A 14,615-nucleotide genomic window follows, 5' to 3' on the forward strand; every position below is an offset into this window, starting at 1 on the left:
TCGACATAGTATTTATATAGAGATTAACATACAGGATAAGAAGACAGTTGAAAATAAACGCCTAAAATCCAAGTGCTCGATGTTTGTTAACACTCTGGGAAAGTTTTTGTTGGCCCATACAGTTAGTTTACACATGGGCAGCTAACTGCTTTCTTAGCTAATGGTCGGATAAAAACATTGAGATTTAACCTGTTGAGCTTTTTATCGTCATCATGTTGAAATCTAAAACCTTCGTTAAGAAGACCCGGTCAGGTGGGGTGATGAAGATAGTGCGCGAGCATTATTTAAGAGATGATATTTGGTGCGGGAGCGAAGTCTGCACTGAATGCAAACAGGAATCTACAGTTCTGCAGAGAGACGCGTGTATTGAGAGCAACCTGTGCTCTTATCCACATTATCTGGTTCCTGACACAAATGTGGTTTTGCATCAGGTAAAAAAAATGCGAGTTTCTCACCTACGACTGATATCTTGATTCATACCTGTACTAAGTATGTTAACCGTTTCGACTAGAGATCTTACATAAATACAGGTGATGGTGTTTCCTGGATTCTCAGCAATTATAAGATCCAATTTCTGTATTTTCATCCATATAACCTTTACACCTGATTCTGAGCAGCTCTGATTCTCTTGAACTTTATGTTTGACCTTATGTATAATTTCTGTGTTCCTCAGATCGACGTGTTGGAAGATCCTGTGATTCGTAATGTGATTATCCTTCAGACTGTGCTGCAGGAGGTGCGCCACCGCAGTGCACCAGTCTATAAACGCCTGAAAGACATCGTACATGAGAAAGAGAAACATTTTTACACTTTTACCAATGAACACCACAGGTAAAAAAACACCGCTGGCCTTTTCACTGCATCACAACATTTCATAAAACTTTTTTTTATTTCTTAGAACCCCATCATGATATTTATTTGCTTGCTTTTCTTCCAGAGAGACATTCATTGAACGTGAACCGGGGGAAAGCGGCAATGATCGTAACGATCGTGCAATCCGTGTGGCGACAAAATGGTACAGCCAGCACCTGAAAACTTCTGAGTCTGATGCTGACGGTGTGAAGGTGGTCCTCCTCACCAATGACAACGGGAACAAGCAGAAGGCCGAGGCAAGCGGTCTGCTGGTGTTCAAATGTAGGTGGTCTATTCTACTGGGTTTACAGTCATGTTCTGATTTAACCAACATTCTTTTTACATCAAGTAGGAGCCTCTTAATGCCTCTTGACTCAGTTCAACTAGATACAAGAATTCTTTCGTAGGGGAATCTTCTGTATGTATCTCTTTGTCAACAGCATCCTTTTGCTTACATTCTAGTTGAAGAGTACATAAAGAGTCTGATAGCGAACCCTGAGCTTGTGGATCGTCTGGCTTTGTCCAATGATGACAAGGTAAACACAGAACTGTACTGTATACAATAGACTTGACTTTTCTTTGTGACATAATTTTTTTGGGCCCTAATTTTCTTCCATTAATCTCTTTTCTTTCCTTCGTCAGAATGAGATCACAAGCAGTAAGGTGCTATTCCCTGAGCATCTCCCTCTGTCCAGGATCCAAGCAGGAATTAAGAGCGGCTCCTTCCTCCAGGGCACCTTTAGGGCCAGCAGGGACAACTATCTGGAGGCCACTGTCTTTGTCCAGGGAGAGGGGGAAGACAGCACAGAGGTGTGTGTTATGTCTGGAAATATACTGAGTCATTGGATCTGAACAATTATCCAAAATCAGAAAATGTTATATATATCTGAAACCTTATATGGGTTTGGGTGAGAATGTCCTGTTGTGTTGAGTACATTTTCAGTAAGGAATTACTACAGTAATCACAAAGCGCACACATGTGTTAAAAGCTCTGTACTGTCCATTCGGCCTCCTGCCAGGTTCTCATCCAGGGTCTTCAGAACCTCAACAGAGCAGTGTACCAGGATGTGGTTGCCGTGCAGCTGTTGCCGCGGAATCAGTGGGTGGCGCCCTCCTCAGTCGTGCTGCAGGACGAAGGTGCAGCAAAGGACGATGATGCTGAAGAAGAAGAAGAGGAGGAGAAAGCAGTGAGTTTTGACTAAACTAGCTTCTTACTTACAGCTGGAGATGTTCCCCTCTTGTGGTTGATTCTGCCTTTGTAGCAATCTTAATGTCGTCATTGTTTCTGTGTGTCTGAGCAGTTGAGGATATCAGCAGCTGAAGCAGCCAGGAAGCCCACAGGCAAAGTGGTGGGAATCATCAAACGGTGCTGGAGGCCGTTCTGTGGCATGCTCAATGCTGCCCAGATTAAAGAGGTAAGTCTAGACTCCTCTATAATACTTTATGTTTATAAAGTTTAATTTTGGTTGATTTAAAATCTTAAAAACTGTTCTTAAAATTTATATACAAAAAAACTGTGTAGCACTTTCCTGTCTTACCCTCAGCACTGACAATCTCTTTTCTTTCCTTTTTTCGCTCAGTCAACCCGGCATCTTTTCACCCCAGCAGACCGCCGCATCCCTCGCATTCGCATTGAAACACGTCAGGCAGCCACACTGGCAGGCCAGAGGATCATGGTGGCCATCGACGGCTGGCCAAAACACTCCAGATATCCCAATGTGAGTTGGAACCTCTTCCAAATATCTAAACCCTAAGTTTACAATTATAGGAAGACACATTTCCTTAGAATGATGCATAATAAAGTGTGCAAAAAGTCTGTCCATGGAGAAAAATACTTTGTTTCCCCTTTTTAGGGTCACTTTGTGCGCAGTCTGGGAAGTGCAGGGGACAAGGACACGGAACAGGAGGTGCTGCTACTGGAGCATGACGTCCCCCATCAGGCCTTCTCCCAGGCTGTGCTCAGTTTCCTTCCCAAGACGCCGTGGGGCATCACACCAGAGGTAATACCAGCTTTTCTTGAAAACCACAGAGCAGTATTTATAGATGGGTCTATCACCTTTTTAATTTGAATATTTGTGTATTGGTCTGTGTATATACTAATGTGGATGCGTGTGCTGTAGGACATGGTGAGGAGAGAGGACCTGAGGAGCCTGACGGTGTGCAGTGTGGATCCTCCAGGATGTACAGACATAGATGATGCGCTGCACTGTAGAGAGCTGGAAAATGGAAACCTTGAGGTACAGATATTGAACACTTACACTCTTAAGTAACAGCAGTATTTATGTAGTAATGCAGTTTAATTTAGCAGTTATTTTTTAATCTATATTTCACTGCATGTATTTTGCTTTCTTAAGGTCGGCGTCCACATCGCTGATGTCAGCCACTTCATCAGACCTGGCAACGCGATGGATAAAGAGGCTGCAAACCGTGGAACCACTGTGTACCTGTGTGGCAAAGTAAGGACAGACAAGCGTACACTGCAAAGCGATTCACACGACACAATTTTAACAATATGATCAACATTACATTTCATAAAAATACATAAGCTTTTATATTTGGAAAAGGTTGTTTGCAGTCAAGGTGAACAGAGGGAGGGCCTGTTTAAAGTTTAGCAGACTATTTGAATGGTTTGTAATATGTAATATGCTTTCTTTGACCATTAAATCTATGACTTTAGAATGTGGTTGATGCAAAAAAGATTTTTTGACACCAAAAAATAAAATAAAGCGACTTAAATGTTATATTTTATTTGTGTTTCCATCAGAGGATAGATATGGTTCCTGAGCTGCTCAGCTCCAATCTTTGCTCTCTACGCTCCAATGTGGAAAGGTGAGGACTCGGGATACGAACACACACTTGCACTGACACAGTTATCACTCTCATAAATGGTGCCACTTCCCCAGTCTCTCCTCATTGCTTCCCTTTGATTCTGTTTTTTGCCAGGCTGGCTTTCTCATGTATCTGGGAGATGAACGACAAAGCTGAGATTCTAAAGACCCGGTTCACAAAAAGCGTCATTAACTCCAAGGTATAGTACCAAGACAGAATGTATGATGTTTTTCAAGTACATAGTCATTCAAATGCTGTTAGCACATGATTATCTATTTGCAAAACGTAAAATTCTAAGGGAACTTATTTTCAGGTAGGATATGTGTTTATTAATTTCTCCCTGTTTTCCCTTTTACCTTAAAATCTGCTTCAGGCATCTTTAACCTATGCTGAGGCCCAAATGAGGATTGACGACACCAACATGAACGATGACATCACCAAGAGCCTACGGGGTCTCAACAAATTAGCCAAAATCCTCAAGAGGCACAGGATAGAGAAAGGGTGAGGAGGGGGTTTATGTGCAGTAGACAGTTAGTCAACGTGATCGTAACACCTATACCTGCTGTAAATTTGAGCTGGCTGTGTTTAACATAAATTGTTTGTCTCTTAGGGCGTTGACGCTGTCATCCTTAGAAGTCCGTTTCCACATTGACAGTGAAACCCACGACCCCATTGACCTCCAGACCAAAGAACTCATGTGAGTGGCTTCAAAAAGGAGCATTCTTCAGTGTCCATTTTTAAACCCTATTCTCCACAGAGGCTCATTCTGAAGCTTTTCTCCAGATACTGATGCCGTGTTATGAACATGTGTAAATAAACCCATCTCTTTACTGTTAGGGAGACAAACTCCATGGTAGAAGAGTTCATGTTGCTGGCCAACATTTCAGTCGCGCAGAAGATCTTTGATGAATTTCCAGACTGTGCCATGCTGAGGAAACATCCAGCACCGCCTCCATCGAACTACGACATCCTGCTCAAGGCTGCAAAGTCCAAGGTGAGGAGACGGATGGGTCATGCAGAAAAATCACTTTGGTTTTGATTCTTAAGCTAATTTAATACATTCACCTTGTAATGAGCAGAGGATGCGGTCCATTAATTGGCAGTAGCAACAGATACTCAAACAGATGCTGTGAATCGCAGCCTACAACTTAGATTTGTTCATTGATTTAAACAAATTAATTAAATTAACTTTAGCTTGACAATTTCAATCATTTATCCATTATTTTACTGTGACTACATTTAAAGATGTCAACACCTTGTTTCTTGTTATTATCAGGAAGTGGAGATCCACACAGATTCAGCCAAGGCGCTGGCCGACTCCCTTGACGTGGCCAGAGTGGACGGCTTCCCGTACTTTAACACGCTCCTGCGCATCCTGGCCACCCGCTGCATGATGCAGGCTGTCTATTTTTGTTCAGGCATGGACAGCGATTTCCACCACTACGGCCTCGCCTCTCCCATTTATACACACTTCACTTCACCTATTAGAAGGTATGAAAACAGATATTCTACACATTAATAAATATGTTGGGTCAGATCTTTATAACGAAGGAATCTGCACAATTCTTTATAGCCTCTCTCTATCTTAACCTCCACCTCCTCCTTGCTCATGTGCTCTCATACACAGGTACGCAGATATTATAGTGCACCGCCTGCTGGCAGTGGCCATAGGAGCAGACAGCACATACCCAGATTTGATGGACAAACACAAGCAGTCAGCCCTCTCCAACAACCTCAACTACAGACATAAAATGTCTCAGTACGCACAGAGGGCATCTGTGGCCTTCCACACACAGGTGAACACATGAGGACACACTGGTTTGATATCTGTGAACCCCAATTGATCTGCAAATTCCTGGTTTTAATACAAATGTCGTCTTTCCAGTTGTTCTTCAAGAGCCGGGGCATACTGAACGAAGAGGGATTTGTCCTGTTTGTGAGGAAGAACGCCATCATTGTCCTCATCCCGAAGTTTGGCCTGGAAGGAACAGTCTTCTTTGACACCAAAGACAAGGCAGCACCAAACCTTGTGTTTGATGAAGAGGTATAAACACAAGTTTGTTTGTTTTTTACTGATGATAGACCAACACTGATGCTAAGGCTGTGCTGAAAAGATCTCTCCTATCTGTGTTTAGGGTCCACACCTAAAGGTAGAGCAGCACACCTTCCACATATTTGACAGGGTGAAGGTCACCATCAGCCTCGACGCCTCCAACATTCAGCACCAGAAGATCCGCATGGCTCTGATTGACCCTGTGGTAAGTACTGACTCAACTGAACATGACTTTCCCTAACACAGCAACCGCAACCTCGTCGATTTTTCTTCCTGTTTCCAGCTAGTCGTAGAAGAAATTGCTAACTTACAAGCATTTAATCAGGTTATTTTTCTTTTGATTTAGATCCCTGGTGTGAGCGTTCCAGCCCCAGATGTTGAACCACAAGCCAAGAAACAAAAACTGGACCGCTGACACAGAAAATGTTTCACCAGAACCAGCTGACTTTCCTGATCAAAGGATTGATTCAGCTTCAGCCACAAATGCACCATTCTGCTTTATTATTGTATGTAAGCTGGAACACATGTTGTTACATAGAGTACAGGTCCCAGTCATACAAGCAGTGTTATCTGTCTAATAACTAACTCAATCATTAAAGTGTTTTTTACGTATTGGTTCTGTGTATTCTGTCGGACCAACATAAACATATCTCTCCACTGGCTCCCAGCTGCCACTCGCATTAAATTCAAAACTCTTGCTCGCTTACAAAACAGCAAAAAAACAGCTCCTGCGTACCTGAACACCCTCATCTGGGTCTACACTCCTCCCGCCAATGACAACAGGGCATAAGTCGCTAACTAGATTCTTCTCTGTAGTCCCCCGGTGGTGGAATGAGTTACCAAACTCCATTCGGTCCGAAGAGTCCCTTTCCACCTTTCAAAGGGATCATATCTTTTGAATGGATATTCTTATATTCTGCATGGGTTTCACATTTTTGGGTGTTTATTGTGTTGTATTGAAAAAGTGAAAACTGTACAATTCCATGTTCTTCCAGAATTACATTTTTAAAAAGGTCGCCTCTGAAATGGGCTGTTCTGAACAGCTGCAGGTTTCTACGTAGAACCTCGCTCTCGCTGAAATCAACCAATCGCCATTCACCTCAGGCTGCCTTCTTGCACTAGCTTGTAGTCAAGTCGTCAAGATTTCAGCTTACCATTCTGATACCTCCTGGCGATTCTGGCTCGTACATATAAGGCCTTATAACCGATCCTAGAGCAGCCATGATTTCTACAACTTTGGAGTGACGGTGCAGTGAGGCCGCTCGAATTACTGTCAGCCAATCGTGGCTAAGATCTAACCTTTGAATGGCAAAATGGATTGTTCATTTCAGGAGGTAGAGGCTCCGAAAAATAATCAATTAAAATATGTATAAATTTTTTTTAGACGGAACAAACTTTACCAACATAGCTAAAATACGTCCCCTTGAAGAAAACCGTAAAGACCCAGTTCTTCTATGAACACCTCTGCTCTTAATGATATTGATGATGATAAAAAAAAGTACTTCACGCCCTGTGCCTGTCGGTACCTGTATCCGATCGAACTTGAAGCTGTTTATTGGCATGCTTGTGTAGATGTACGTCACTTTGGACAAAAGCGTCTACTAAATGAAATTGTAACCTCCTAAAGTTGTTGTTAACTGAAGTACTTGTACAACAAATGGCTCGTTAGTGACAAAAACAAATTAAGGTGTTTGACAACCCTAATTAGAAATACTAATCACAGCATTCTTTCTATCAGTATGTGACTGATATTTTGAGTATTCAAAATCCTACATTTTAAAGTGTTTTGGATAAATTAGATTGCTGCTATAATTCTGAAATTCAATTAGATTTTTGTATGCATGACCTCTGCCCTAATAATAATGTGCTGAAAACAAACACCAACTCAAAAGTGAAAAATGTCTCTAAGCCAGACAAAGAATTCAAGTTAATTTAATATGACAACGATCCAGCCCGTGCTTGTCAGTATATATAAAATATGGTAAACAAAATGGCTCAATCAGCTTTTTATTCACTAGTGGTATTATTCAGTGCGTCTTATTCAGGAATAAATATTCTAACAATCCAAACAAGATCTACAGGTAACTTGAATTAACAAGTCTTGCTCACTCAATAAAAACAAAAAGCTCTCATCATATAAAAACATCAGGATAACAGTTTTATAAAAACAAATACAGTACATTACTGATGTCATGTGACAGTCAGGATCATTCAAGTCGATGTCAGCACCAAATAAAAAAAATGATGCATCAATACAGCATTGAAGGAGGTTAATATAATGCATGTTTGATACAGGATCTACTTTTTTCCTCCCTGTTCTCCCTTATTCCACCAGCAGAATGGATCCAAATGAACTTAAGACTCAGATTGAAGCTTCTCAGGGTCTTACAGTAAGACTTACGTAGGCAACCGGTTCATCTTCTCCTTCTTTCCTGTGATAAAATATACTGTAGTAGCTATGGTATTCTTCCAAACCTGGATTTTTAAACATTAAAAATAACTTATAACCACTTGTGAAACCCCTCTGTTCTGTTCAGGTGTCATTTACCTTTGGACCCCATTCACCATAACTAAATTCATTTGACATAAATGCTGAGAAACAGTGTAAACTTTGATTACAAAAGAACCCTTTTCAGCTTCCACTGGCAGTGGCGTCCCTTTAAATGCATCAGTCAGATGTCTCAGTGGTGAGGATAAAATATCTGCAAAACAAGAAACCTTCTGTTAGTAGAATGAAAACACAAAAAAAATCTAAAGTTTTTTTTACCTAAAAACTTTTGTGTGTGTACAAAGGGTTAACAGTACCTTTAATTTAGTGTGTCGAGTGACATTGAAGGCGTCGTCTGCTAAGTTTGAACTGAAGGACTCTTTGCTGTTAAAGTCAGAGCTGAGGCCATCAATAAGACTTGCTGTCCCTGCTGTGTTGTAACCGCTGTCCACCTTAACACACACAAAAAGTAGTCCTTTACAAATATTCCATTGAACAAATATGCATTTATCTAGGAATTCAAGTTAAATATAATGTGAAATACAAAGTTGATTAAGTTGCTTGGACTAACCTGCATGCTAGAATCGTATCGTATGCTGCTTCCCTCTGCCAGAAGAGACACAAACATCTGAGAGCTTTCTGTCGCTGACACATTTCCCATACGAGAGCTTGTCAGCTGCCCTAAAGGCCCTCCACTTTCCTCCTCTTCATCCTCCAGCCTCCCCTCCACCACCATCTCCTTATCCTCCTCCATTTTCACAGGTTCCATAGGATCCAGGGTAGCTCTCTCTGAGACCGTGGGTAGACCGCTGCGGGGCAAGGGCGAAGACGGATCTAGCTCCATGGGGGGTAGAGAACAAGAGGAGGATGAGGAGGAGGGGAGTTGTTCCTCGGCCTCCTGATTGTCTTGGAATTTAGGGTTGAGGATCGGTGAGATGAGGGGAGGAGAGGCCCAGTAGCGGACTCGGGGCCTGGGCTTGGGCCTGGCGTTGTGTTGGGGCTCGTTTTTGCATTGAAGCTGGTGTGGGGAGCAGCTACGAATGGGAGAGCAACCCTCGACAAATGGGCTCTCGTTGCGGGGAGAGGCATCTACCTCCAGGGGAACGCTGTGTGGAGTCAAGTTGTTTAGCTGCTTCCACTCAGCTGAAGAAAGAACAGATTAAGATTCAAGTTCACACCCCACTGTGTCTTTTTGATTTATATTAGTGAAATTCTATCATAGAAATCATTTCTATCCAGTGCTGCTTAGCTTCACAAAACCAGTAGTTTACCTGAACCTATGGGGGTGCGTGCTGCATGTAAAACAATAGGAGAAATTGTCGGGGAGGCGAAGGCAGCAGGAGACGACCTATCAGGAAACAGAGGACTGGTGATGCTGCCGAGGCTGCAGTCCCTGAAGCAGCCATGCTGGATGGGACTGGACGAGAACTGACCCTGTAGGTGAGAAAACATTTTTTATTTAACAGTGAAATTGCCGATTACACTGTAATCACAAGTATTTGCACCCCTACCCATCTCTACTTACCGTAGAGGGAGTCTTTGCCGTCACGCCACAGGACAAAGGTGATGAAAAGACAGACGATATAGCTTCAACCCCTCCTGTAGCTCCCTCTCCTTTGTTCAGAGAAGGCCCCTCCTGACTGGCATGGCTTCTCTCTGGGCTTGGTGGGCTGGAGCTGTCAGAGCCGCTGTAACTGCCCTGCCCGTCGAGGAAAAGTTTTCTTCTTAAGGAGGAGGAACTGAGACTCTCCTGCACAGCATCACACGCCTCCTCATGGCGGTAATACTCCCCTGAAGAGAGGGACGAAGCAGAGAGACAAACATGAGACTTGTACGGCTGTAATAACAGTCTCATATTTGAAAGTGTGCTTTTATTAGAGACTTACCTAGTACTTTCTCCAAATCAAAAGCCAGAGGTAACGTAAGAGTGGTCTGACAAGCAACTGTAAATGGACATAATAAAGAGATAAACAATAATTCAGCAGATAGTAAAGAGGAAGAGTTCTGCCACTGTTTGTCTAACCCTCTCAAAAAACACACCAACCTGAGACTTTTTCTGGCTCCTCTGCAATCATTGGAGACATACAACCTGCAAAGACCCAATGCAATCACATGAACATGAAATGCTTTAACAATATGCAAAACCACACGACAACACTATATTTAAAAGCAAAGACAGGGAGGAAATTCCAACCATATGGGAACAAGGAGAAAAAAGTTATATTAACTTACTTTTTGTATACATTTGAGGACCTTTACGGGTGTCTGGTCCTGCCCAGGGGGAGGGCACAATGGCGCCTTTGGTGAAAAACTTTGTTGGGAGTCAGAAAAATGACATTATTGTTAAATTAATCCATAAATCGTCAAGACATTAACTACAGAATAATTAAAAATATGACTAGATTAGAATGTAATACCTGTTCGATTGCATTTTGACGCTTTTCTTCAATGTCAGAATCAGTCCTGGAAAGAAAATGGTTTTGTTTTGTAAATTCTCTGGTGTCTTTAATTTGCACTCTGGAAAAAATACATTAAATGACCTTAGCTAAGTAAAGCACACTAATACTCCCCCCCCCCCCCCCCCCACCCTCCCCACCCTCCTCAACTGGTTCAGCACATACCTTGTCTGGCTGAGGTAAAAAGACTGTCGCTGGATTTCCTCTGCGTCTATGTGCACTGGGAGGAGACTGGCCATTTCATCAATAGACCAGTTAAACTTGGGAGGAGTCTGGGGAAGAGACAGATGAGGAAGTGAATAAAGATTACATAGAGTCATAGACTCACATATTTGGTTATTTTGTGTAGGAGATGTGTCTCAGAAGTAGGTCCAAAGTGTTTCTACTTACAGCTTTACAAGGCTTGGACTTGAAGACAGACGGACTTGGCACCAGGGCTTCTCTGAGGTGGTGGTAGTCATTAGGACTTTCAAATGGGTTTCTAATGGAAGGCCTGCCTGGAGTCTCTGGATTGATTTGTAACTCAACACGGTCTCCCATCTTAGCAGAATCAGTCCTGGAAAGAAAACAGTTTTGTCTCCTAAATTCTCTGGTGTCTTTAATTTGTACTTAATCCCCCCCCCCCCCCCCCCCATCTTAGATGTCAACAACAAACAGTCTAATAAGCATGAAGGAAACGGAAATTTCAAAAATACATTTCCCAAGGAATGGTCAGCACAAACGACAGCCTCTGTTTTATTGTAACATAAATTGAATTTTTAGTTTGGTGCCTTAGCTAGCTACATTACTTCCCCTGTTTCTATAGTGGTAATTAGCATTCGAAGGAGGCTATTTCGTTACAGTGTTACGTCCTCTTAAAACAACACTTTACTAAAAAAAAAAAGAATGGTCATTGATAGAATATACTATATAAGTTTTGCCGTTTGTACTTACAACTGTTAACGAGCCAGGACTTTGACCACACGACCCAAAACAATCTTCATTGAAGAGTCAGCAAACAATCAGTAGTGAGAGGGTTCAAACGTTTATTTCAATTTCGCTCACAAGGTCCGCTGGCCAATAGAAATGAAGCAGGAAGTTATCTGGACCCAATCAATGCAAAGATGATGTCGTCACTTCCTCCTTCAGTTTCGTTGGATAGCTTAGCGGGGAAGTAAGGTAGCTAGCTGCTAATAGCCTACTGCCCCTTAATGATTGTGCATTTCTTTTTTGGGGGAGATTTTATGTAAAATGAGTTTGAAGCGTTTAAAGTCTGGTTAAACTGTTGCATACCTTACACTGGTATCACGTCAGAGGTCTCTTTCAGGCTTACTTACCTGCTAGAAAACGTTGGCTAACTGTAGTCATTCTACACCATGGCAAGTGCAGCAAATGCAAACCTAAATGCTGTCCGGGAGACTATGGACGGTAAATATATATTTTATACACATGCTGTAGTTTATTTATTAGAATAATATTACATAGTATTTGCCCAACTTTAAATATAGTCGAAAATGTATTTTTTTGCCAGCATGTAGCTTGTCCTGCTGTTGTATTCGTATTGCTGACAAATTGCACAAGACGTGCAACAGTCAAGCTTTTATTGTTGTTGTCACCTGAAAATTAACCAAATAATAACAGCTAGCTTGTCATTTTGTTCCTCCAACAGTCCTGCTGGAGATCTCCCGGTTGCTGAACACTGGTTTGGACATGGAGTCTCTGTCCATATGTGTGAGACTGTGTGAGCAGGGCATCAACCCAGAAGCCTTGTCTGCTGTCATCAAAGAGCTGCGTAAAGCTTCGGAATCCCTCAAGGTATAGATTCTTTTTCATGTTATTGAAGAGACTGGGTTTGATTGTTGTCAATACCACAGCTTGCACGAGCACTGACTGACAGTTGAGATGCTTGCTGCCATCTACATCATGCTTTTGGTATCACAACCTCGATATCTTTAGTGTATTGAGCTATTGTGAGCTTTTTTTTAAATAATTGTGAGCATGACAATTTTACTGCAGTGTTGCTTTTTTAAATCATTTTTTGAATAATGTAATGTATCTATATTTGTATATATACATTTATTATCTGGTTCTAACCAGGTAATCTATACAAAAACAAAATATCAATCTTTTAGAAAATGTATCATAACCTTTTTTTTAATTGCACACATGTAATAGAATATCCATATCTATACACCATTGTATCATGTTGCTCATTTTTTGTTTTGTTAGTTATATGGGGCTCTTCCCTCTGAATGACTGAAATATGAAGGAGGTATTTTAATTACTGTAGAAGAAAACAGTGACTAGAATAATGTCTTCTGTGTAAAAATCTTTCCTCCAAGCGAGAGAGAACATTGTAATCACAGAGAGTCTTAACAAAAATATGCACAATGTGATTCCCTAATATTAGATATGGTTAAGCTTTGTGTCTAATCCTCACCCTAACAGATGCATCATAGTGACTACATTTCCATGTACATGACCTTTATTTTGAAGAAGAAAAAATTGAGATGGTAATCCTACCAAGCTGTTAACATGGCTAATGAAATAAATATTCTATAATATAACCATTTACATGTAGCTGTGCATACTGAGCTGATCATCCCTTAGCAATAAACTGTTCAGTATCAAATTCATATTATTGTCATATTAAGAATAGTATTAGAAAATGTTTGGCAACTGTTTACTAGCAAATAAAATGTTTTCAGTTTGAACAGAATTTATACCTAAAAATCAAATGTTGGAAAATGTTGACACCCCTACTCAAAGTGAACTTCGTTGGTCTGTATTTATTTTCTGTTTTAGGCCTCTGAAAACTGCACCAACTGAAGCGGCAGCCTCACCACCTCAGCGTTGGAACTTCCATGGGATCATGCCCCAATCCTGGATCTGTACCTACCGCTTGGAGCTCCAGCAAGTCAGATTTGTCCGTGTGTTGGCTCGGTGTCCTCAGTGACTGACCACTCCTGTTCTGTGCTGTGGCTTGTGTGTCCGAGTCTTCGTGTGGAGGTATCAACTTCAGCCCTCTTTCTTGACACAAGTCTTCTCCCCGACGTACGGACATGCTCAGCCACTCTGCCTCGAGGCTAGGCTTGCTTCAAGTTTTCTAGTCTTACTACAGAGCGTTAGCATCGACATCCTGCCTTAATTTAACAGCCTACTTGTAATCGCTGACAGTCTTCTTGCGTGCACTTTTCATTAGGATTTTTTAAATGCCATTTTGAATTGTCTGTTATTTGTTTTTGTTACTTGTTTTAATTTTGTGTGAGCAAAATGCATTATTCAACTTAATCCTTTTGCCATTTCCATAGTCCATGTAATCGTCAATGATGTATCAAAGTCTAAATTAAAATGTTACACTTGACGGCCACAAGGTGGTGTTGTGCCATTTTATTTGAATCTTGAGTTTTTGGTATTCAGTCGGTGCTTGGTTCTAACTCTGCAAACTTTCTATCTCATGAGTTTTCCTGATGTGTAAAAACACTTAAATTCTTTTTTCTTATCAGGCACTTTTCAGATCTAAATTCCCCTGTTCATTCACCTTGATATTACTGTATGCTTCTGTCTCATTATAGAAAATAACAAAGAGTTTTCCCCTGATTTATCTTACGTTTATGTTACAGGCTGTCACACAGGATCTTACAAAGATTTACAGATTTTACAAAGGAAGTGACCGTTACTGTCACACTAGGTGAAAGGAACAATGATTATGGTAGTGCAGTGCACTGTAATACAAACATGCAGGGGTGATCACATCCACATGTACAAAACAAGGGTCATTCTCTACCTTAGCAGGATATCCTGTTGAACTGAAACCCCCCTCTCTCTTAAGTCTGAACTCTATCCACAAACACGTATTAGAGATTTATTGCAAACTTGACAAAAAAACATGTCTTTGATCAACCAGAAACAAAGCTCCTACATCTTATCCAACCACAGCGAGCAATGTGTTGTTTCT

The 14,615-nt window shown here is 41.4% G+C and overlaps 3 protein-coding genes across 3 annotated transcripts; 2 read left to right on the top strand and 1 right to left on the bottom strand.

Moving 5' to 3' along the window:
• The first annotated feature begins 151 nt into the window (after positions 1–151).
• dis3 (DIS3 exosome endoribonuclease and 3'-5' exoribonuclease) lies at positions 152–6,319 on the top strand. Its single transcript, XM_069658691.1, has 21 exons — positions 152–431; positions 674–831; positions 938–1,134; positions 1,315–1,388; positions 1,495–1,662; positions 1,872–2,039; positions 2,154–2,267; positions 2,433–2,570; positions 2,706–2,852; positions 2,973–3,089; positions 3,207–3,308; positions 3,617–3,681; positions 3,796–3,880; positions 4,055–4,182; positions 4,292–4,378; positions 4,519–4,675; positions 4,958–5,172; positions 5,309–5,477; positions 5,567–5,725; positions 5,817–5,939; positions 6,081–6,319. Exons 1-21 carry the CDS (start codon positions 213–215, stop codon positions 6,147–6,149), a joined length of 2,859 nt encoding a protein of 952 aa, XP_069514792.1. The 5' UTR covers positions 152–212; the 3' UTR covers positions 6,150–6,319.
• Positions 6,320–7,843: 1,524 nt separating this feature from the next.
• bora (bora aurora kinase A activator) lies at positions 7,844–11,671 on the bottom strand. Its single transcript, XM_069659186.1, has 12 exons — positions 11,612–11,671; positions 11,069–11,234; positions 10,844–10,950; positions 10,640–10,685; positions 10,455–10,533; positions 10,267–10,311; positions 10,109–10,165; positions 9,748–10,013; positions 9,494–9,656; positions 8,794–9,365; positions 8,540–8,674; positions 7,844–8,436 (listed from the first exon to the last, which is right to left on the bottom strand). The coding sequence occupies exons 2-12, from the start codon at positions 11,216–11,218 to the stop codon at positions 8,416–8,418; spliced, it is 1,641 nt and encodes a 546-aa protein (XP_069515287.1). The 5' UTR covers positions 11,219–11,234; positions 11,612–11,671; the 3' UTR covers positions 7,844–8,415.
• Positions 11,672–11,823: 152 nt separating this feature from the next.
• On the top strand, positions 11,824–14,009 carry mzt1 (mitotic spindle organizing protein 1). The gene is made up of 3 exons (XM_069659167.1): positions 11,824–12,085; positions 12,327–12,472; positions 13,463–14,009. Exons 1-3 carry the CDS (start codon positions 12,034–12,036, stop codon positions 13,484–13,486), a joined length of 222 nt encoding a protein of 73 aa, XP_069515268.1. The 5' UTR covers positions 11,824–12,033; the 3' UTR covers positions 13,487–14,009.
• The last annotated feature ends 606 nt before the right edge of the window (positions 14,010–14,615 follow it).

Source organism: Semicossyphus pulcher, unplaced genomic scaffold (assembly GCF_022749685.1).
Source record: "Semicossyphus pulcher isolate SPU_LCO1_2020_fin unplaced genomic scaffold, fSemPul1.0.p SCAF_12, whole genome shotgun sequence".
Lineage (NCBI taxonomy): Eukaryota > Metazoa > Chordata > Actinopteri > Labriformes > Labridae > Semicossyphus > Semicossyphus pulcher.

Bases quoted from the DNA above. Each gene is read 5' to 3' on its own strand.
- dis3 (XM_069658691.1), top strand. From the start codon at position 213: ATGTTGAAATCTAAAACCTTCGTTAAGAAGACCCGGTCAGGTGGGGTG. The intron at 3,682-3,795 runs GTGAGGACTCGG...GTTTTTTGCCAG, and splicing joins CTACGCTCCAATGTGGAAAG to GCTGGCTTTCTCATGTATCT. The intron at 4,676-4,957 runs GTGAGGAGACGG...TGTTATTATCAG, and splicing joins TCAAGGCTGCAAAGTCCAAG to GAAGTGGAGATCCACACAGA.
- bora (XM_069659186.1), bottom strand. From the start codon at position 11,218: ATGGGAGACCGTGTTGAGTTACAAATCAATCCAGAGACTCCAGGCAGG. The intron at 10,686-10,843 runs GTATGTGCTGAA...TTTTCTTTCCAG, and splicing joins TTTTACCTCAGCCAGACAAG to GACTGATTCTGACATTGAAG. The intron at 9,657-9,747 runs GTAAGTAGAGAT...TCTCACCTACAG, and splicing joins CGGCAAAGACTCCCTCTACG to GGTCAGTTCTCGTCCAGTCC.
- mzt1 (XM_069659167.1), top strand. From the start codon at position 12,034: ATGGCAAGTGCAGCAAATGCAAACCTAAATGCTGTCCGGGAGACTATG. The intron at 12,086-12,326 runs GTAAATATATAT...TTCCTCCAACAG, and splicing joins TGTCCGGGAGACTATGGACG to TCCTGCTGGAGATCTCCCGG. The intron at 12,473-13,462 runs GTATAGATTCTT...TTTCTGTTTTAG, and splicing joins AAGCTTCGGAATCCCTCAAG to GCCTCTGAAAACTGCACCAA.